The sequence below is a fragment of the Aythya fuligula genome, chromosome 3 (genome assembly GCF_009819795.1).
Source record: "Aythya fuligula isolate bAytFul2 chromosome 3, bAytFul2.pri, whole genome shotgun sequence".
Classification (NCBI taxonomy): Eukaryota; Metazoa; Chordata; class Aves; order Anseriformes; family Anatidae; genus Aythya; species Aythya fuligula.
In genome coordinates this window covers 11,763,047-11,784,020 of record NC_045561.1, presented here as the reverse complement: position 1 = coordinate 11,784,020, position 20,974 = coordinate 11,763,047, and the positions used below count along the sequence as shown (strand labels likewise).

The 20,974-nt window shown below is 40.9% G+C and overlaps 1 protein-coding gene across 3 annotated transcripts in view; it reads right to left on the bottom strand.

The window, feature by feature from the left end:
- Positions 1–1,681: 1,681 nt before the first annotated feature.
- Positions 1,682–20,974, bottom strand: part of MAP4K3 (mitogen-activated protein kinase kinase kinase kinase 3) — a 79,777-nt gene continuing 60,484 nt past the window's right edge. For 2 of the 3 annotated variants that reach the window (XM_032183823.1, XM_032183826.1), the window contains 10 exons: positions 19,432–19,492; positions 19,232–19,349; positions 16,586–16,644; positions 13,987–14,090; positions 12,965–13,136; positions 10,288–10,356; positions 10,077–10,169; positions 8,142–8,212; positions 5,126–5,181; positions 1,682–3,080 (listed from right to left, as the gene is read on the bottom strand). In XM_032183823.1, coding sequence (XP_032039714.1) covers positions 2,993–3,080; positions 5,126–5,181; positions 8,142–8,212; positions 10,077–10,169; positions 10,288–10,356; positions 12,965–13,136; positions 13,987–14,090; positions 16,586–16,644; positions 19,232–19,349; positions 19,432–19,492 — 891 coding nt within the window. In that variant the 3' untranslated portion in view covers positions 1,682–2,992. The remainder of the gene's footprint in view (positions 3,081–5,125; positions 5,182–8,141; positions 8,213–10,076; positions 10,170–10,287; positions 10,357–12,964; positions 13,137–13,986; positions 14,091–16,585; positions 16,645–19,231; positions 19,350–19,431; positions 19,493–20,974) is intronic. The other variant, XM_032183824.1, reaches the window with a different exon arrangement.

Below are 20,974 nucleotides of genomic sequence, written 5' to 3'. Positions count from 1 at the left end.
AATACCAGTGAATGGCCTGGATGATGCTGGGGCCTGGGCAGGAAGGAAATCCCATCTCCCACCTGAGCCCCCGGCATTGCCCGAGCAGGCATGACTTGGGCTGTTGGTGCAAGGCTGTGGTTGCTTGCTCGGCTTTTCTTTCTGCAAAGGAACTGAACAACCCCACTTCTCACTTCTCTTCAAGAAGCTCAGCCTGAGGTGGGACCTAACCTCAGCCCCTGCGCTGCTCACAGCTTGGCTGCCAGGTTGGCGAGTGCTCTATTGCTCAGCCACTTCCCCATATTAGCAAGGGCCGATAGCTAGAAGCCAACACTAGCAGCCAGAATGGAAGGGGCTGAGAGGAGAGAGAAAAAGGGAAGCCACTCAATCTGCCAGAGAAGCTATTTGAACTAGCTGTAGGCAGATGCCTTGCTGTAAGCTCATCTGGCCTGTGATTTGTGTTCCTGGCTCTGGCCGTGCTCCTTTCAGCCAGCCACACGCACATTCTGATCCCATCTGACATCAAGGTAGGGGTTTTGGAAGCTCCCAGTGAGGGGGAAGCTTGAGGAAGCTGTTTGTGGCAATTGCAAATGTAGTAAAGGCGACTTTTTGCTCTACCTTTTGCTTATCCAGGCTCCTGGACTAAGCACAGGGCAGCTGCCAGCAGAGCAGCTCTGTTCTGCAGGAGAGGCAGCTCTGCAGCACAGACCCCAACTCCTGCAACAGAATAATCCCTCAAAAACAAGCAGGAACCCTTCCCTTCTTCCTCTTATTCCAGGCTGGAAAGCAGCACATGGGAGCCAAGTTGTCTTGGCTGTAAGAGTAAATCTGAGACAGCCTGTCCTAGCACAACGATCCCCTTCCCACTTCCCCGTCCTCCTTGACTTTGGTGATCAATCCCAGCTGCAGCCCAGCATGCATCCTTGTACCAAAAATGCTCAACCAAAACAAAAACCATCTTCCTCAAGCTCCTGTTGCCTGGAGTTCAGCAGTGGCCCAAAAGCCCCAAACAACACTCCAGTGGGCCCAAGCTGCTGCAGAAACCTAAGAGGAGGAAGCAAGTTTAGGGAGCTCTCATTTGTACATCAGCCATACTGTACTTTGTTCAAATTTTGCTACTTTTTGCATGTTGAAATGAAGAATAGTTGACAGGAGGGAGGATGGAAATCCCCCCTTGAGCAGCAGCAGTACAAATGTGCTGTAAAACACCCAGAACTTCTCGCCTTTTCTGAGAATTCAGCCTCTCTGCAGCGGGGCTGGTGTCACCACCTCTCCCACAAGGCGTAACTGAGGTTCAGCGCAAGGCAAGAGATGGGGCCAGCAGAGCCAACAACTCACAGGCACAAAACCAAAAAAACAACCCTGCTGAAAAAAATAAAAATCAAATTTTGCAACCAAGAGAGGAGGGGCTAAGTTACTCTAAGGGGAAAAAAAATGAAATAAGTTGGAATTTGGAAATATGTGTCCAAAACACAGATATTTGTTGCCTAAGGGGGAGCAAGACTAATAATACCTACCCTCAAGTGCTAGTCTAAATGCAGCAGACCTCCAGCAGCCTGATCATTCATACATTCACAAATGCCCAGCTTCTGCATTTGGCACAAACATTTAATAGCAGAATCCAAGACTCAGTATGTTCCATCAACAGATTTTAGTCTTCTGTGGAAATTAGTGCAGGTGGTAATCTACTTGTACAACAACATGTTAAAAAAAGTTTATTTTACATTATATACATTAGGGAACATATTTCAAAGCATTACCAATCACAACAATAATGCAGGCCATAAATCACTTTAAATTTAGTTTGTTTTTAGTGTATATTATCACAATAAAATATAAAGAACATATACAAAAAAGGAGTCAAATGTGTGCATTTTGCTAAAACTTGGCATTTACATACTCCATTGGAAAATAGCAATCAAAAATACTTCTGATCAAAACTAAGTTCCTGTGATGCGTAGTAACCATTGTATTGTTTGAATGAGGTAGTAACTAAATTATTTTGGCCATGTGTTAACATCCTAAATTGAAAAAAAGAAGTGTGAAAATGGTTATAAGGCCAAAAAAAAGTCAAAAATGACAACGTCTTTGAGCCATTTCCACAATGTGGAATGTTGCTGCTTTTCATCGTGATATGAAACTATTTAGTAAGATGAAGAGTAATACTAATTTTTATCGTTGTATACACTAATAATTCAAACACCTATTGCAGTGTTACAGGAAGGTACCACTAGTCTGGGATTGACACCCATCCAGGAAGTATTGTTTTCAAGCATAGAGAAGTAATCGTAAAGAGAGTTTTAATTAAATATAAAAATACAGGTGTTTAACTGGTTTGTTTCACAAAGAAAACTACCCGAGTAAACTCAAGGAAAAAAAGGGGGATCTTTGAAGCCCAAGTCATATCCACAAAGTCACAGCTTACCTTTGTGACTAAATACATCACATCTCAATACGTTGTGCAAACATGAACACCAGTGTGTTGCATCAAAATTAAAACAAGATTGTAATCTGATTACAGCCTTGGTTACAATTTCTAAAAGTTAGGATTTATTTGTATTAGTAAATTACATATAATAAAATACAATAGTGTTGTTAAATGAACTATATTTGTTGCTAGCATCCCACTTTATAATAAACACACGACAAGTCCTTAAAATAGTACCCCGATTTCATTTTTGCATCCTCAGTGACTTTTACATCTGTACAGGTAAGACACTTGTACTTAACAGGAGGACTACTATCTACAGAAAGTCAGTGTAGGTCTTCAGCACGAAGTTTCACTGAAAAATACTGCATATGTACAAAGATTACATAACAGTAAATCAAGCACTTCCGTGGTATCTTAATGCTTATGTGTCCATACCACAAACAAGTCTCGTCTTTCTCTCATGCCACAATAAATTATAAAGTAACTGAAGTCGGGTCACTGCAGCTTTTGTGCAATTTCAGCCAGCCATGATCGCCGCAGCAGGAGTGCTATCTTGTCATGGTGAGCTGCCGTGCGCTGTTCTCAGTAACTGTTCTCATGCCCTGCCAGGATATACAAATTGCTGTTGGCTGTTGGGTTGTCTGTCGGCCTACTCTCCAGCACCACGACCCTGAAATGAAAGCAAAACAGCAACAAAGTCAAGTCAACCTTAGTCTGCCCCGGCCACTGGACACAATAGATGACCAAGGTTCAGTCTTCTGTGATTTTAGCCTTTCCCTTAGCCCATGTAAGCTATCAACAGTCCCTACATCCACAGAAACTTCCTGCCAAGTCCCAGAGAGACAAAAATTTGTGAAATGAGAGAATTCTCAAAGCAAGCATCATTATATGCAGAGTTTTCTCTTGTACTCTTTTCTTGCCACCCGCTTTTGGCCAACATTGGAGACAGGACACAGGGTTAGCTGGATCTCTACTACCACTGCAAGGACCATAAGGGATATCCTGCATCAGACTGCTCTCTTCAAAGGAGAGAAGTCAGCAATCCAAAGTCAATTTCACAAACTATTTGAGATGTTTAATCAGGCAAGAACTGCTATAACTGCTCAATGGAGCAGGGTGTAGTGAATTCTCCACAAACAACCCCCAAAATCCAAATCCAGCTATTGTGGATTCACCCCAAAAAAAGGTTGCTTGCTTCAAAACTAACGCTCTGCTAAATGTGCTCCATAAAGGGCATGACACCTCATGCCACGAGGGATTCCCGGCTTGCTGGGAGAAAATAGCACGCCAGCTTTCATCACACTGATGCCAGGCTTCTTGGCTTCTCAGAACCCCAGTTCCTATGAACTGCCTAGGAAACGACGTGTTACTGGCAAAGGTTTCACAGCTCCAGCACAAAATCCGACAGACCTGCAACCAAAACGAGGTCTGAAAAATTTGCAATTCGGCTTCATCGCAGTGTGAAGTCTTTAAACATGATCTCTGATTTGGGAGACTATTAGTGTAGGATGGAAATAGATGGAACAGTCCTTGGAGAAGAGGACACTGTTCTCCAAGGCAATGATTTGCAATGTCATGTTCCATTCTCAAGCCAGGCTTGTTTTTAAAGTGAGCTGTGCCGTCTCTCAACACCTGAGAAGTGACACAATAAAGCCGAGCTCCACGCACACCTCACTGGCACAGGGAGAGTAAAACCCTCAGGTCAGAGATGAGTATTGCTTACAATTACTCATTACCAAAAAGCTACCAGGTATTGCACGTAAGGGAGAATCCTCAACCCCCAGCCAGCAAAAACTGCCATGAGGTAGGCAGCTGACAAAGCCACAGCACCATTTGGTGCCGCTGATGTTTGAGGTAATTACAGGGCTGTGCACCAAGCTTGGGCAACCAGAACACGAGGAAAGCCTCTGGTTGCTCTGAAGCTTATTGGTAGTGCCACGATGCAACAAGAAAGCGCGTTTCCTGCAAGTGGCAGAGGACAGGCAATTCTCCAAAATCAAAATGTGGCTTTGCACTGCACACGAGTATGTTACTGGTGAAACCACCATGTCAGCACGCGCTCCCCAGAAGACAGAACATCTGCTGCTTTCATGGCTGTTAAAGAAGTACAAAGTTCGACAGCAGGGCAGAGAAAGTTGAGGAAGTCAGTGACACTCCGAAAATAGCAGTGACTGACTGGGCAAGCTTAGATCTGATGGGTCAGACAGACACAGCATTTGTGTCCTGTAAAAGAAACACCAAAGAACAGCTACGCTAAAAATTATGAAGAGCTCTTCAAGAACTGGGCTGTCTTGTTGAGAGGACAACCATCAGAGCTCCTTGCTGAGGGCGAAAGCAAGACATCTAATTTATTTATTTTCCTAAGAGGGAGATACTGATGAGCTACTGCAGCAGAGCATCTGAAAGTAAGGATTTCAACAGTTAAACAAAGGAATTATGGTGCTAAAAAGGAAAGACACTCCTGGAGATTGTAACTGCAGCCAAGTACGAGCTTCCTACTACAGCCAAGTACTTCTGGAAGCCCACAAACACTTTCAGAAGAATTTTTTTTTTTGAAGAAAAAAGTAAATTTAAAAGGCTGAAAGGTGAACATGTACACAAAGGAATGAGTAAGATGGCTAGAAAAGGAATCACAAGAAACAAGCAAAGAACTTCCACAAGGTAGAAGGAGAACATTTTTCTATTTTAGCATGCCATGCTCGCTTCTCTTCATACCTGTCAGATCCCAGAAGCCTGAATATCCTCGTATTATCAGAAATTTCTTGTGTGATCTAGACAAAAATAAAACAAGTATTTACATGTTAAGTACACTTTTTTATTTTTATTTTTAAAATCAAACTAGCGAAAAGAATTGACTATGATGTTACCCATTTATTGCTCATTTAAGGTAGCGAGAGAGTTCAATGCAACTGTAAGTCTTGAACAAGATCTAAGTGGTTTTTGGTCGTGGTGGTTTGGTTGTTGAAATTCCTGCTATGTTATGCGAGTTCCTCTGGTAGCAACTGCAATCAACAGGCTCAGCACAGCACCTGAGCTGCTACTGGCGCAGTTCTCTTCACAGCCATGATCGAAATAGGTACCTGTAAGGGTGTCATTTGTCTCACCCTACAGCAGACATTGGAAATGGGTCAGGTAAGTGACACAAAAAATACCTATGGTTGAAATTCTGAATCATAACGACGATGCAGGAAGTTAGTCTTCTGAAAACCTGAACAGGGAAAGCACCGAACTTGTGGCGCTTATGCCCACTGTGTAAAGAAAATACAGTATTTGGACATTTCAGACTAGTGCAATAGAGCTTTGTATATGGCTGGTGAATTGTATTTGAGATACATCTTTATGATGATACGAATACCAAAGAAAACAGCACGTTATTAATTAAAGTCAACCAAAGCACACTGCATACTCCGAAGGATATCAAGTCATACTGTGAAAGGGAAGCAGTGTTTACAAAGATCCCTTTCTACACAGCCACATTTCATGTTTTTGAGGACAGAAGAGATTTTTCTCTCCTCCCCAGGTCCTAGCAGCATTAGCCGACTTCATGAATTCACTTCTGGCACTGCAAACTCAGAAAAAAATTTTAATTCACATCAGCGAAGCTCCCCACTTGAAGTAAGTTACTTCCTGCTTGCTGTGGGGCTGAGCCTGTACATTTTGGCCCAAATTCCGAGAGTCTTGTCTCAGAATTCAGACAGTTCTTTGTTGTTTCATTCTTCCCAATCAATCAAATCAAGCCACTGTGGAATGTCACAGCTGTGGAATGAAAAGGTGAAGCAACTTTACAAGTAGGTGAAATTATCCTCAATTAGACCGGCTAATACTAGACTAGAGAATCTCCACTAACAATGTCTTCAAAGATAAATGTGCTGCGAAGTCAGGCTGGTCATTTATTTTTATTCTTTTTTTTTTTTTTAATTACCTTAGCACACAGTACAAAAATATTCGCACCAAGTAACGAATGTACTAGTACAGCCAGGAGAGATAAGGAATTGAAAAAAGCTTGAGAGCTTACCCTATGTATGTTCTATGGAAAAAAATAAGTTTTGGGTGGCTGTCCTTCTGACAACAGCTCAGTTCTGCCGTCTGTTCTTCATTTAGGTGCTGGCTTTGGCTTGACAACAACAAACCAAGATGACAGAGTTCCTTATGGTTTATATAAACAATATAAAGCATCCATTTGTGCTGCAGCACTCTGGGGCACGTCCTCTCACAACTGGATCAGAGCTACTGAGTGCCAATGGGTGGAGTAATACGCTGAGCCTTGCAGAATGCTGCTAGCAGCAGCCTGGGGTTGGACAAGTGCCTAGCAGCGTCATCTCCTCCTCACGGTCTGTGCTAACAGCAGGGGAGCTGCAGCTCAACATTATGAGTTTTTGGGAAAACGACAATCGCGCCTGGTGATCAAACATGCACAAATGCCACAAAAAGCATTGGTACATTTGGAAGTCAGAAAGCAGTCTGACTCCAATTCCTGGTCCGACTTGCCACAAAAGGGCAGAACTACTGTCAGCATAGATAAGGTCAGCTGTGGCTTTGTGCAAATAAATGGAGTTGTGTAACAACACGGAGTATCTAAGTTTGGCATGGTGTGACTGTACGTGTACATTAAAATACAACTAGTCATAATGAGCTCAATCTCTCAGCAAATGTGACACTGATGAAACAGCTGGTTAAGTCTGCAAGCAGTCTTTAATAAACTAAAAGGCTCCGGAAAATCCTGCAGAGCACAGTGTTTTCACTCACACCTGGTTGCACAAAGTTTGCAGCAGGAAAAAGGGAGTCGTAAAGGTATTTACAATGGTCTGACAATCTCTAGACATTGTTTAAGTGGCTGAAAAAAAGGAACTGCACAGAAATTGTAGAAAATAACCTTTACATCAACCTCTTCAGATGGAAAATAATTCTTCTGAAAATGAGCACTAAAAACTTCAAAGGACTCCAAAGCCAAGTAAACATGGAGGAGACAGAAAAAAAAAAGCACCACAAACAATGGGCGACTCATTCAACACTTAAAGCTCAGCACTGGAGCATGCACCTACTGGCAAAGCCCAAATGCTGGTATCCATCTGGAGAGGCTAAGGGACTACTGAGGTTGGTCTTCCAAGCAATTAAGGCAGAAGACGACTAATGTGACCAAGAATTAGGCTCAGATACATTTCATGGCAACTCCGCCAGGTCTCTTGTTGCTTTCTACGTTAGACTTGACAGTGACTCCTGGTACAGCTTCGTATCAGCCAGGGCCTTGCAGCATTCCAGCTCAGCTCACTTCCCAATTAGAGAAGAGGCACCACTCCATTATTTCTGATCAGTTCATGAAGCTTCCTTTCAAAAATGTGCGGCCCATCTAGCAGAAAAAATCTTGACCTATTCCAATTTGTTTTGTTTAGCTAGATTCTCCACTGCTTTCCCCTATCTGTGCAACGTGGGCATCTTATCCCACCAAGTTACACGGACAGCATCCCCAACTCAGCTAATTCATGCAGCATTCCATCAAGGAAGGAATAAAAGGTTCTTTGTTCTCAATAAATACTCCAACATTTAAGGTTTCCTCTTTGGAACAGCAAGTCTAATTAGTTTGTAGCTTACGAGGTACACTTGGAATGAGACTTCACCTTCCAGGTCTCATGTTCAGAAGTTACTGAAATGTTTCACTCTTTTCATGCATTTGTCTTGAGCTTGACTTATATTAAAAACTAGTATTTGAAGCAAAATGCAATGCAGTACTCACCTCATTTGATCTAAAACTCCTTCCTTGCATTCCATGTTTCCAGAACGCTAACACGCTGTCCTGTAGACAGACTAACAACAAAGAACACTGGAATCAGTTTTCAGGCGTAATGTCAACACTTCCAAGGCCAAAAGCATATGGCTGCAATTTCAAAATGTGTATATACAGATTTTATTGTATTATGTTTGTGCACACAGACTTTACTTATTTAAAGACCAGGGTTTAGAAATATTCTCACCTAACTAGTAGAAGACCTTTCTGTCTGATATTTAGCCCTAAAAATGGTCCTCTCATGAAAAAAAGAAACATTCTTCCATTCTAATGCTTGCTGAAAATATACATTGAGCTCCAGCATAAGAGTTACAGGCATACTGCAGTGATATTTTTCAGTCACCAAGCATCTGTTGGTTAATAGGGTCTTTACACAACAGCTGAGCAGAGCTTTACGGAAACCTCTACCTCCCAGCCCTTCCCGTTGTCACACAAACACAACCACACGACAGCCACCTGCATTCAAACCCTGTGAAAGGAAACGAGTCCAGGGCCTTCCTCAAAGAGAGGGGCACAAGCATGTAGGTCCCTAAGAACAATCTGTTTCTACCTGCATCCAGCACCCTGCCTCTATCAATTATGGCAGGGATGCAGGAAGTAGAGCAGAGCTCTTTGGAAACACTTGTTTGGCCAGAACAGGCCAGCAGCAGCTCATTTGTGATGAGCAGAGGCAGGGCTACAGCACATGCAGAGGTACTACCCACAGTGAGCAGCTTCAAGTCCATTTACTCCTTCCTTTCCCCCATTCCTAACCAACACAAGCCATAAAAAAACATTTTCCATGTCAGTGTTTTTTGTCCTTTCCTCTGAGTTTGTTCGAACTACTAGTTCGAAACTTTTAAGCTTCTCCTCAGGAGGAAATCCCTCCACCTCTCTACTATTTTTGTTCTCACTGTTCTTCCTTTTCTGGTGTTACCCTCCACCTATGCACACATCCTACCTTGTCCCACTCTTCCCACCGGGGCTCCAAACTATTTCTTCCACACAATTCCTTCCCCATATCACCTAACCTTGGGTCCCACCTCTCATCAACTCCACAGCCTGGAACTAGAACTGCCTTTGCCTTCCCAACAATCTAACACTCCCCCCACTCCTCCCTCTGCAAAGCTTCCCCGTTCCAACTCAGCTTTCTCCTGCCCTGGTGCCTCATCTCTTTCCTTCCCTAATCCCTCAAAACTCTTTACAATCACTGGGAGATTTGCTAGGGCAGGGTGAGGATTTTCTCTATTCAGTAAGCTTATGCATCCTGTAGATGCCTCTGAGACCATGAAAGCTCACATGCAATGCAGTTTCCAGCCTTTTGGTTTGAGGCTACAACAGAGAAAGGGCTGCCCTCTCGTCTGCCTCTCTGTTTGTGAGAGTTAACTTCCTCAGGAGTTTCACAAGCTCAAGTTTTCAAAAGCAGGTGATGTAATTCAGGTACGTAACCAACTGAAAACTATCAAAATGGATGCGTTCTGTCTTTCACAAACCAAATTCAGATTCTTTACAAGAATACATAAACAATGCCAGTTGTTAAGTGTGACGTATACACATTTTTTGTTTGAGCTGCTTTATAAAAATGGACTGCATGAACACACACGCAGAATGAGTTGGCCATGCGTGAGTCACAGAGTTTAAGCAGGCTGCGTTAAGGTTTTCCATGCTGAAGGTCTCCATCATATTGCCAGACTATTTAGTCTCATCAGGGAAGACTCCAGAGTTACTGCTCCCAGAGAAGAATGTTATGCAGCATGCTGAGCCTTTCACTGAGCCTTCGAGCTCCAAGTGAGCATGTGATAATGTTTTGCATACCAGAAGACTTGACAGTTTTCAAGTAATTCTGTGCTGTAATAGTAAATAATCTAATCAAATATTCAATACTAATAACAAAAAACAACTTACCTATTGATTCAATTTGAAAGTCAAATGTGAGCTCTGATGACAGCTTGCGGCTGGATTTTAACCTGCCTTGCAGATTCACTATTTTTATGCAGCCTAGACAATAAATAGGATACATCAACAAAGAATTAATCTTCAATATATGACCTAATTTGAAGATATACAGTATGCATGCGCATGCACATGTATATATTTCATTGATACTGAAACTTACAATCTAAACACACCAAAATGGTATCTCTCTCCAGCTGTGTTACATGTACAACACTTGTCTCTGTAGTGTCTGTAAGAAAAACGAGAGTGTTAGTTTGTAAACTAAATTACCATGAATTTGAAACTGAATTCTAGAAGTTGAGACAATTTAATGGGTTAGTGTCTTTTTATCTACTTAAAACAATCATCTTACCAGTGACATTTCTCTTCTCTTAGAAGGGCATGTCCACTGATCCAACTTGTTGACTGTGATGAGAAAACTGAAGCTGTAATATTATCAAGTATGGACTTAATCCAGGCTTTTCTGAGCCAAGTCACAAAAGCAAACTCATGTATATTGTTGTTCTTTTTTCTCCACTAGTCTCATTTAATATTGCTGTTGCAAAAAAAAAAACGCATACATCTGAGGCTTTTCACACTAACTGTGAATGCTGCTTCAGTCCATTTTTCTTCTGCCTTTATTTCTACATCTTGCTAGGGACTTTTAAAATTAGAACTTAATTCTTGCTGCTCTTTTTAGACTTTCCACCCCCAGTTATTAGAAACTGGGGGACAATTTCCTTCTCCACACTTTGAAAGGAAGCGTTACCTTCCTTTCTTCTGGGTTACAGCTGCAGCAGTCTTCATCACAGCAAAAACAGGGGGATCTGACCCACAAGTGATCAGTGGACATGTCAACTCAAAAGAGAAGTGCAGTTTGGTCCATTTGTTTGCTAACTTTGGAGTTACACAAAAAGCAGCTCTTACTAACTCCGCATTGCTGCCAGTGATTCTGTAGGCATTCTTTCATACAAAAAATAGAAACTCAATCAATCTGTTAGAGTTGAGAAATTAGAGCATGTTACCTAAAATACATAATGAATTCCATGGTACTGTTGAGAACCAAAAAATTCAAGGATGATGGCAGAAGTGTGCTCCTCGAGATGGCCTCTCCATCTCTTTTTTGCTGTTAGGTGTCTTGGAAGGTATACATTAACCACCTTAACCAGTTTTGAATGCGTGATCTTAACCAACAGTGGATATAGCCATGATGAAAGCATGCAACAGAAAGACTGGAGGATATACACCTGTGCAAACACATCATGTAATGTAGAAACATGCACTTCGCTGGCTGAAGCTAACAGGAGAGGGATGGGAAGGGAAGAAAGCAAGCCCCTGCGGTAAGTCTCTGCCAGCTAATTGTCTGATAAAGACATTTTCTTGAAAGAATTCACAAACAAATGCCAAATGTCAAACAAAAATATTTGTGACCATGTGGTAAACACTTTCCTCATTAAAAAGAAATAAATCTTTTTGATTGCATTATCGCCCTCCTGCCAGCAGAGGACAGGAAAAAACCAATACAACATAAGAGTTTAAATTAGTGTTAAATAAATAGAAGAAAACAACACAGACACAATAAGGGAAGACACAACTGACTCAAGGAAGCTTAAGAAATATTTCTGGAAAGCACAAAGCAGTGTTAAATTACCAACATTAAAAAAAAAAGGAACTGGGAAGGGATTACTATTCTTGTATTTACATACTGATGAAGACAATATTGAAAGAAGAATGACAACAAGATGTTACGGTTCAAAGAATTTCCCCTCAGCATGCTATTTTTATTGACTCCACTGGAGTCACAGGCACATAAATATACATGAGCTTGAAAATAAAATGCACCAACTCTGATGTAGTAAGTGCATTAATCGGCCATCCACTGATCACTTTGGTTTTGTACCAATTCTTTTAATTGTGTCACTCTGACATATCCTTTTCAGCAGCAAGAAAGTCAGCAGGCATCTTTCCAATGCCAGCTACTACTTAGTGAATTCCACAGTATCCAATTAGCCAGATTGATACACACATTTATGCCAGCACAGGGCAACACACAAATTCACGGTGGATCAACACAGATTCTATGGCTGATAACAACTAAGTTATTTACTGCTTCTAACCCTGCAAGCCATAACTGGGGTTGGCTCACTGCTGTAGCTATGTTTAGAGAGATCCTTGCGGCTCTAGAAAAATAATTCTGAGCACATTTCCTTTGCAAGAGTTTCTACTGTTGCACCAAAGGCGGCTTCCTTACTTTTACAGCACCCAGACCAGTGATGGACAAGTGCTTGGTTCCCTGCTATCAGTGGTTCTTGTTGTTTTCTCATTCCATAAACATCAAAATAGAAACGTGCTCCCTCCCAACAGAAGGCTGACAACACCATTTCTGACCTTACTGGCTTATTACAGGAGAGCCAAACCACACCTACAGTGATTTTGAAAGAAATAGCTCAGAGTGTAATTCTATTAAAATCTATTAAATAAACAAAAGTCGCAGCGCCAGCGCAAAGCACAGAACAGCACAGTGGCTGAAAGTCAATTACAGACTTATTTATGGAAATGCGAGAAACCACAACTCCATCCTTGAGACTAACAGGAGTCCAATTGGTTCAACAGTAGAAACACTTTAAAAAAAAACAAAAAACAAAACAAACAAAAAAAAAAAAAAAAAAAAAAAAAACAAGGGTGCATATACAAGCAGGTACATCCAGATACCCCTTTAAACAAAAGACTTATCATGATCACTCAGCTTTAATGATTTAACCGTTAGTTTTGTCAAAGGAAACTACCTTTCTAGTACTTCAACTCCAACAGAAGAGCAAGGAACACTTCTGAATGCAATCACAACAGCATGCACAAACCTGTTTCTGTAAACCATGAAGAGGTAGAATTTGGGTTGACAGTCTCAAACTTCACCACCTGATTGAAGTCTCTTCCTCTACTGACACCGACACAAACTAAAGGGAATTCCTGCTCTGGGACTACCAGCATTTCAAACAATCTCAGTGGACAAGGTACAGGAAAATCTATGTGCTAGATTAAGAAACAAAAAATATGCATTAGAAGGGAAACAAGTTTAGTTCCAGTTGCTATTAGCTATTTAAACCATACAGTAAGTTTTATTTTGTATATTTTATAACACTTACTTGACTCCTTTGGATAACAGTATTAGACAGATACAGAAAGCCTCAAGTTAAGAAAATTAGAAAGTCTTCATGCCGATTTGGTTAAAACAGATGGGATGCCTTTCATCATGTGTGCTCTGTGCTGCTGCTCACAGAGGACAAGAGTGCTATACCCAGGATTGTCCCCTTAGGTATGGAGTCTCAAAGCCATTGCTTCCTAGGCTGATTAAGTCATAGCAGCTGCCTCTCATTAGAAAAAAAAAAAAAAAAAAAAAAAAAAAAAAGAGTGCACCTTGGTTCCATCTCTTCTGATGGTGTCAAACATTTCTGGGCACCTACGGCATCTCAAACCACAGAGTATTTGGCTACCTTCTCTATGGTATGGAAACAGGCCCATTTCTAACCCCTCCATTTGGCCATGCCTCAGTCTGCAAGCCAGAGTTTTCTATTGTGCAACTAAAAGGCAATGATCATGCAAGGAGGGCTTTGTTCTTCAACTGAAGTGCACCACAAAAGAAAAAAACAAGGTTCCTATATACATTTTGAGTCAGTAAATGCATATTGAAAATAGCTTTTCAAATATCTGCAAGGTAATTAAGCAGAAACTGTGAGAAAAGTCAATGCATGGTAATGACTCAGTTATTTACTTATTTAATGTTATTAAATAACACAAGCAATAGCCAATACTTATTCATAACAAATCATTACAAGACAAATAGAAATGAACATCAGAGTATTTCACCTTATTGCAGCATTACCTTGATTAACATGAATTTTTGCATTGGTTCAACCCATTCTAACAAAACAATGCTAGACTGTAGTGCTCCACAAAGGTACTTGTGGCCTGTGTAGGGATTCCTCACTGCCAAAAAAAGAAGAGGTAGGGTACATTAGTATACTAAGCAATTATAAATCATAAACAATTTTCAGCTAAATAACAGTCCATACATTTCTGGAAAATAACTCCTCCCATCCCTACCCTAATCTTTCATGAAGGGAAGCTGCTGAAAAGTCAACATCTATACTTAAAAAATGGTGGCACGGAGCATGCTGGAGCAGGGGCTGCCTTTCCATTGGGCATGAACAGCAAGCAGCTGGTGCCAAATTAGCCATAACAAACAACTCTCACAAGAGAGCTTTGGCATGTTTCACCGCTTCAGCTCGAAATAATATTGGTTTTTGTTTTCTGAAACAGTAGATGGGATTTACTACTTTAGACAATTAATAATAAAAAGGGGAGTCACAAACATTTGAGGTATCGTGCTCTAACACGTTGGTTTGCTTAAACTCTCTCCAAATTATCACGAGAAGCTATTAAGGAATGGCTTTTTTGATGAGACATGGACAATTATCCATGAGGAACTAAACAGCCACTGTCACTTGAGAACTGCTCAGCTGCCTTTCAAGCACCACAATGCTAAGTCTGAAAGCCACATACTGTATTTTTGATTAGCACTTCTTGACCAGCATGAAATACAGTTTTAAAGTGACATCAGTTTTCATTCGACTGCTCCATTTCTATTTTTTTTTTTTTTTATCAGGGTTCAATTTAGAATTGTAAAAAGGACAATAAAGTTGTGAAAATTGGGCACTGTGAAATCTGGAATTTTACAACTTGAATTCTACAGTAATGACAACATTTCACTCCCTAATGGATATGCTGGCACTGCTTAGGAACAACAAGCGTTACTTCGCACCTTGTACAACTACACCTAAAGACCAGATGTTAACTTGCAGTAAACTAACCATCAGCCAGCCACCAGGCAATTAACAACAGAGCTCAAATAACAAGCGTCTAACCCAGTACTATGTACATAGATGAAAAATGCTCATGCTACTCCACTGCCAAGAAAATCCACTCACAATCCACTGGCATCTGAAACACAAAAGCTCAATGTCATTAACCCGAGTTCTCCTTCACCTTCAGTCAAGCCAACTGCAAAAGGCAGCAAACAGCACTTGGCATGGCCCTCAGTAAGGCTGAACTCAGCAGCAGAAACCACAAAACAGGCAATTAGCAACACCTGTAAGCAGGAGAAACAAGACCAGAACTTCTGGTCTTTTTCTGCCTCCTATGGCACTGCTGCTTTCCCCAGGCCAAAGGGATCCTCACGCTGCCAGCAAGAATGGAGACTCAGGCTGCACGTAGTAAGCAGGGCAGTAGGTGGGGGATCTTGCCCCTCGGACCTCTCTTTTGCAGCTGCCCCTGTTACAATCACAAATTCCCAGTGCCCGTCATGCAAGAAGCGCTCCAGGCTTATTAGGTTGAGCTGTCTCTGAGCACAACAATGAACTCGCCCTCATCGTGCCAACCCCCACGGCACTCCTGTTAAATCCCGTGCCTGGTAGTGTAGAAACCATAAGATTACAGAGGAGCATACCACCATGTCCCTCATTTAATGGAGTTATCTTAAAACAAAGGGGCTCTGAAATGAACTTTAAGTGCCAGTGCTTGTACCTGCTCTGATCCCTGCCTCTCCACACCCCCCAGATGACATCCACACCACAGAGGAGGGAGAAGCTGAAGTTTTCCTTTCAGCATCCATTAGCAGTCACAGCTTGACTAGACGCCTCAATTAAGGCAAGGCCCGAACGAACACAGTACATATCATTAACACCCCACCACACCCTGAAGGATTTGTATCCCAGAAAGAGACAAGTTTTAACAGGTGAGCTGGGCAAAGGAGTGATAACAAACATAGGATGTTTTAGCAATCTTGGGGAGATTCTCATCAGGATAAGCAATAGATGCTCACCCACCACTGAAGATCTCCTGTCTAACTCCTCACACCAAAGACTGGATTATGGGACACCAGATGAAACATTCCCAGGGATAAGAATTTACGAGATCATCCACAGCTACCTTTCCCCTCTTTAAAACATTCTTAACACACCACAGCTTTAATTCTTCAGTAGCTGGCACTTTGAATGCACTATGGAGTCTTCAGGGACTGTCCCCAAAGAACTGAAAACATTATTTGTTTTTATAATCCAATATAAATCATTGCATCTTCCACTAGTAAATCAGCTTACTTAACCCGACGGTAAAATCTTTAAGTCACTCCATCCATGGAGATTAGGTTCTTCCTGAGGGCTAGCTTAAACATTTGACATGCACTCTGCTTCCCTGCATTTTCTTGAGAAATACTTTTATCTTCAAAAACAAAGACAAAAATGAGCAAGTTTTCATTGCCTAAATGCAAGGATTAATAGGATGAGGTCACTGTCTGCAGCTGCATAGTTTCATAATTACAGAAAAGCCTCTTCTCCCTTGACCTCCAAAAACTGACACAGAAATCTTAATACTGCCACCATTTGTGATTCTTATTGGCATTTATTCTGCAGATCTTTACTTACCAACACAACACTTCTGACACCATTTGGTGTCGGGAATTTTTGTAGACACCGCAAACTTCCTACAAGATAAACACAGAATAATCAATCAACTAAAGCACCTGAATAAATTTGCTTTTCAGAATGTTGTTGCGGTGAAAATTGTACTTGTCCCCCAGGAAAGTTAAACATTTATTTATCTCTTCTCAAAACAAAATGCCTAGAACACACAGTGTGATCCCATCATGAAGCACTGAGATGCTGCTCAGTTATCCAGCGTTACGAATGCAGTTAGAAATCAACCTATAACTTGTTGCATCTTGTGCTGGATGCTAATACAGGTAACAAAATCCATCCTTGTCCCGAGGACATTACAGTTCAAGACAAGACATGGGGACTTGGAATGTGGAAAACTATGTTGTGCTGGATAGCTTGCTGGACTGCTGTCCTTGCAAACTCACACCTTAAGACTTTTATGAAAGCTTTTCATAGGCAACGCAGCACGAGTTTCAAGAGGAGGTCTGAAGGAGGACAGGAAGGCAGCTCTAAGATCTCTCGTGTAGGGGACACTCCCTGAGAAATGATGAAAACTATCAGATAAGCTGGGGAGATGGTGTTATTTGCTGGAAGTGGAAATCAATGCTTCTGAACTGACTAGAAGACTATGGATTGTATGGAGATTGCTCACAGTTGTAAAATAGATGGTAAAAATAATTTGACTGATGCTGCAGAAAAGATGGGAATAAGTGAAGAGAGAGGCAGATGCTGTGGTCAAAGCTATGAACTAGGAAAACAGTTGCATAGCATTTCAAATGAAGCTTTCCAGAAATGACTGGTAATGTAGTAGGACTGAGCAGTGTAAAAACGCTGTAACCACAAATTTGGCTGGAGAAGTCATGAAAATCTTGAAAGGACCAACTGAAGGACACTCAAAGGAATGCAGCTGGACAGGAGACTTATAGCAGACTTATTTTTTACTTCTGAATACTTGTCTACTAAGTATCATACGTTGAGCATAGACCATTTGGCAGACAACCATACTGAACCTCACATAATGACTTGGAATTTTACTTTGCTTTTCATTTCCTCTATAGAAAACTTTGTTTTTAGTTTATCTACATTATTCATGTTGCACTCATCACCATACTATCTAGGAACTTGCTGCGGAACATACTTTGTGGTCTGATAGGGGAAAAAAAAAAATGCTTTCCTACATACTTCAAATATAATTCTGGTAGTCTGCCTGGCTAAGGTTACTACCCTGACGCCTTACAGCCAAAGGATAAAGCAGGAGAACGGATTATCTAAATGAATCTGTCGTGCCTTTGAACGACTAGCTTGGCACTCGCACATTCAGGTTGTGCTGCATTTTTCTTGGGATGTGACAGGACTGGACAGGAAATTTTCTGAGCCTTCTGGAACTTCACTGAGGAGTCATTCCAGGCTGAACATAGTCTGAATTTTTTCCACACATGATCGTTGTAATAATTACGATCATCAGTCCACTGCTGATAAAATCCTCAAGCCAAAACCATCCCAACAAAGTTAGTTTGGAAGAGAAAGGAACAGAACCATGGTGCAGGTACACAGAAGACAACATTTAAAAGTACAAATTATCTCTTAGATAATAAGAATTTAGCCTCTAGGGAGAGCACAATTTTTAGATAAGTGTTGCACCTATATGTTTGTAGATGACTGAACGAGAAGCCTTTCCTGAATCTGAGAATTAAATGTTAATAGGCTGTCAGCAGAACCAAAGGTAATCAAGAATCAGGTCTACTATCATACAATTTGCTAATAAAAAAGCCTATTACTTGAGAAGATCCAACGATTAACTATGCCCTCTAAGAACCAGAGTTTATCTGCAAACTAGATTAATGTTACTATCTCTTCCTCTTAAATTTGAATGGGCGCCTAAGGCTTGCTTGTTACCCATTGTACCCAGTCTCTGGGATTTTGCATGCTCTTGGTGGTAAATAAAGTTGGAGAGACTGCATGTACAATTACTGAAGGCATCTGGGGACACAAATTTCCTTGTAATACCTTCCACCCTCACCTGCAAATGACGTGCCAATGATGAGTGTCAAATCTGTGTTCCACTTCTGTTTTCCCCAGCTTTCAAAATAACCCATCAGCCCATTCCCTTTGCAATAAGAGTCGCCTTAATCATCTTGACCTCCCCCCCCTTTTTTTTCAAAAAAAAAAAAAAAAAAAAACACAGTAAGGTGGGGAAATGCATTTAAGTGCAACTATTTTTTTAATAGAACAGAAACAGGCTGCCCAGAGCTTAAGCAAGTAACTAACATAAGATCACCATTTCTACTTGCCTGAAATATCACAGGTACAACACTAATCTGAGATTCTGTTTCACAAGGACAATCACGACTTGCCATGCTAGACTACGCTTGACAAGAGCCATACCCAGAAACAAGAGGCTTCCAGACAAGAAGGTAAAACGTACTGAAACTCAGTTCTCTGTTAAGAGCATAGTCACATCTTGATTCACGTAAACGTAGAAGTCTACACGCTAACACCCATGTGAGTTATTTATGGAAATGTGTGAACATGTGAACAGAGTTCCAAATTATTTGGGATTCCCAGACTTTCACAGGCATACCCTGAACTCTTTGAATTAAGATGTTCTGATATTACCCGATGATGCATACTTACCTGGGAAGTATCCGGTCAGGGAGTTTATGTGCTGGAATAGCAACAGGTAGCTTTTGCATTTGCCTTGCATAATCAAAGAGTCCTGGCAGATTATGGGAATATAGCTGAGAAGCTTTACCTGGAAATCAGAAAAAAACCACTTCAAATACGAAAACAAATGGATACCAATACTACCACTCACAGGTGGCAGAGCAACTTACCAGATATTGATAACAAACAATTGTTCATGACATATAACCACGTACACCTTCGAGGAAATAGCTGATAGGGAAGAAAAAAACATACACTCAGTTCAATAAATACAAAATAGGAGCACATTAACTCGATCAATTAATGTCTGCATAGACGACAGGACAAAACTAATATTGACTTGCTTTTTGTAGCAGAAATTAGCTTAAGCCAAATAATATTTACCTGGATTCCAGAGTTAATTCTGAGTAAATCTTAGGCACACACACTATATTTAACATACACATTAACATTTAGACAATTGGAACATTTTGTATTCAGGTCTTCAAGTACACTGTAATTAGCCCACAGTGTCATTATAAAGATCAATCCATTCTTTTTCAAAAATTTTAATAACCACCAGCCTTTCTCCTTCAAAGGAGAAACACTTAACAACATAAGCCTCAGTAAACAAAGCATGGTCAATAAACTAAAGCCATTCTAAAGCCTGTAGTATTCCAAGTGTCTTGAAACAATTAGAACTGGCACTTGAAGCGACTCTCCATCTGCATATGGTTACACGTTTCACGGAAGTGATCAAGGAATGCAACAAATGGTCAAGGCAGAATTGTTATCTGTCAAATTAATAGACACGATAGAAAGAAGGGGCTGAAACTGTCAAGGCATCTTTTTAGAAAAAAGATAAAAAACAGTATTTTTTCTTCCTTCCTCTCACATAACTTCTGGAGCTTGTTGCCACAAGTGTTCATGGAAAGGGACAGTATCAACAGTGTAAACGAGGGATTAGACATACTGATGTCCAACAGGCCCATAAATGGACACGAAGGCAAACAGGCAGGGATGTACCCTCCAACATGCCTAATTCAATGTCTGTAGAGACGTCCAAGGGGACTGACTGTGAGGGGACATCAAAGTGGCTGAGCTCATGGGCATTTCCTATTGCCGCTGCAGGAAACAGACTATTGCACTAGACAGATCTCCCAGAAAGATTTTTTATTTTTTTTTTACTCTTAAAAAAACCCTGTAATCTCCCTGCTGGTGTATTATAGAGATTTGAAGAGACATGTATTTTAACTGGAAGGTTTTTCTGTAAGAGTGTGAGATCATCCTGAAGCTGTACTGACTCCTGGATACACGTATTATTTCTGTTTTGTCCATTAGCAGAGTGAAATGAAGTGGAAAATAACCAAGAACACTACTTTTGCTTTTACAGTGAATTGTATCAGACCTAGGGAGTAAACAACAGTGAAACACAGGATTCAAAAATACTATTGGAGTTAAAGCCCTATTGACTGCTATCATAAATAAGGATGTAACAAATGGTCAGCACAGAGGGTGCACTTTCTATTCCTGAAGTCTTCTCATAACCTAAACACTATTAAAAAAAATAGCAATATTCTAACAGCCTGACAGTATCTAAATTTAACTTGCACATTTGATTGATCTTCTGTAGTTGCATAAGCATACTGTGACTCAGTGGGTTTGGATCTGGGGATTAGAGAAGAACAGCAGTACTTCAAATATGCAGGTTGATTAGGCTGCCACGCATTGCTC